The sequence below is a fragment of the Miscanthus floridulus genome, chromosome 14, assembly GCF_019320115.1.
Source record: "Miscanthus floridulus cultivar M001 chromosome 14, ASM1932011v1, whole genome shotgun sequence".
Lineage (NCBI taxonomy): Eukaryota > Viridiplantae > Streptophyta > Magnoliopsida > Poales > Poaceae > Miscanthus > Miscanthus floridulus.
In genome coordinates, this window is record NC_089593.1 from 16,592,728 (window position 1) to 16,595,339 (window position 2,612).

Genomic DNA, 2,612 nt, shown 5'->3' on the forward strand with positions numbered 1-2,612 from the left:
ACAATAGAAGCGGAAGCAAAAAGAAAGAAACAAGAAGTATTATCCTAGCAGTAATCCCACATGCGTGCGATGCATGCCCCGGCCACTCATCACGTCGTTGTCCGCGGAAATACACTTGTACTGGTATAAATAGAGCGCAGCTCCTGCTGTTCCAAACCACGAAGACGCACGCAACCATATCTATCCCTAGCTAGCAGCTCTCTCTCAGCTAAAACCTAGCTAGAGCTCAGCAGCCCCGAGAGCTAGCTACCAGCTGCTACGTAGGTGTCGTCGTCGACGTCCATGGGGTCCATGGGGAGGGCACTACCGGCCACCGTCGACGAGATCAGGCGTGCGCAGCGCGCGGATGGTCCGGCCGCCGTGTTCGGCATCGGCACGGCGAACCCGCCGACGTGCATGGCCCAGGACGACTACCCCGACTACTACTTCCGCGTCACCAACAGCGAGCACCTCACCGACCTCAAGGCCAAGCTCACCAGGATCTGCAACAACAAGAAGTCCGGCATCAGGCAGCGCTACTTGCACCTCGACGAGGAGCTGCTGGCCGCCAACCCAGACTTCATCGACCGCATGCGGCCGTCGCTGGACGCGCGCGTGGAGATGGCCTCCGCCGCCGTCCCGGAGCTGGCCGCGGCCGCGGCCGCCAAGGCCATCGCGGAGTGGGGCCGCCCAGCCACCGACATCACCCACCTCGTCTTCAGCACCTACTCCGGCGCGCGCGCCCCCAGCGCCGACCGCCGCCTCGCCTCCCTGCTGGGCCTCCGCCCCACGGTGTCCCGCACCATCCTCAACCTCCACGGCTGCTACGGCGGGGGGCGGTCGCTCCAGCTCGCCAAGGAGCTCGCGGAGAACAACCGCGGCGCGCGCGTCCTCGTCGCCTGCTCCGAGATCACACTCATCGCCTTCTACGGGCCCGAGGGAGGCTGCGTCGACAACATCATCGGCCAGACCCTGTTCGGCGACGGTGCCGGCGCCGTCATCGTCGGCGCCGACCCCGTTGCCCCCGTCGAGCGCCCGCTGTTTGAGATGGCGTTCGCGTCGCAGACCACGATACCGGAGACAGAGGACGCCATCTCCATGCAGATCAGCAAATGCGGCATGGAGTACCACCTCTCCAGCCAGGTGCCCCGCCTGCTGGGGTGCAACGTGGAACGCTGCCTTGTCGACGCGTTCCGCACGCTCGGCGTCCGCGCAGCATGGAATGACCTTTTTTGGGCGATCCATCCCGGCGGTCGTGCCATCCTGGACAACATCGAGGAAGTGCTCGGTCTGGAGGACGGGAAACTGGCGGCGAGTCGCCACGTCCTCAGCGAGTTTGGCAACATGAGTGGCACCACGGTGATCTTCGTGCTCGATGAGTTGCGCCGCCGTCGGGCAGCGGCGGCCAAGCAGGGAGGGGAAACGCCGGAGTGGGGAGTCATGATGGCTTTTGGACCTGGAATCACAATCGAGACCATGGTGCTCCACGCCCCTAGCAACCTGAACCTGGAGGGAAATTAACAATTCAAACATCCACCAAAAGGACTATATATATACTTCTATGCGGAGTATAAAATATGTTATAAACCTGGTATAGAGGTTGCCCAAGCTAAATAAGGTCCATATAGCCAATTCATGGACCATAAGGTGGAGTATTAAATTTGTTCACTAATTATCAGCGTGATATATTGTTGTGTTAATTGTATTGTGTATACTTCTATATACCTATATAATAATATTAAAAAGAAAAAAAATCGGTTCATCATCACTTTGTCCCTCATTCGTCCATTTCGCACTCCCACCATTTTTGTTGTATCCCTTGACCCGATCCCTCTTGTTGATAGATAAAACCTTTGTTGACGCCGCACCACTCTTGTGGTGGATAAGTCGGTCGAGCTCGTATGCATCACGATTCCTCACAGCTCGACGTGCGAGGTGGCTCACTTTCTTCCTATCTGAATCGTTTGCACACAATAGCCACGTATTTAAGGCGGGTCAATTTTTATCAATTTCTCATACAGGATTAATCCTTATTTCACTTAGCATTTGTTATAGGCATTGGATTTATTTGATTTAATGGAAATATGGTTGGACCAAGTCCAATTAAATTCAACAAATATAGCTAGGTGTTCAAAATTGACTTAGACGGACCCATACGGCCACACGACAAGTTGTACATCCTATTGTAAGGCATGTACATATTTGCTAGCCTAATTAAAAGGAGAAATTTTCTTCCTCCACTTTTCAGTCTGTCGCTCTCTCCTATCCATCTCTCTATAAGAATCCTAGCAGTATGTGATGAATATATAAGAGATAATAAAAGTCCTACTAGGTTTACAGTCCCGTCTGTGGTCCGAACTCAGGTCCGGTGCTCATAAGAGTTAGAATGGTACGTGTCCAGGCACACTTCAAAGTCTAATTCTAAGACATACACTACAAGAAAATGGAATATCCTTGGTGGTCAACAGTTTCCTTTAGGGGCGAAATTGAACCCCCAAGGATATATCATTGCCTCAGCAGTTGTATGAAACCTCCAAGGAAATACATGTTCTTATTGCTAACTCAAACCACCAAGGTAATTATACATTTCCTTGAGTGCGCTGTTGGGGGATTTAACTTCACCAAGAAAACCG

At 53.3% G+C, this 2,612-nt stretch overlaps 1 protein-coding gene across 1 annotated transcript; it reads left to right on the plus strand.

Moving 5' to 3' along the window:
- The first annotated feature begins 270 nt into the window (after positions 1–270).
- LOC136506036 (bisdemethoxycurcumin synthase-like) lies at positions 271–1,500 on the plus strand. Its single transcript, XM_066501162.1, has one exon. The coding sequence runs from the start codon at positions 283–285 to the stop codon at positions 1,498–1,500; it is 1,218 nt and encodes a 405-aa protein (XP_066357259.1). The 5' UTR covers positions 271–282.
- Positions 1,501–2,612: the final 1,112 nt, after the last annotated feature.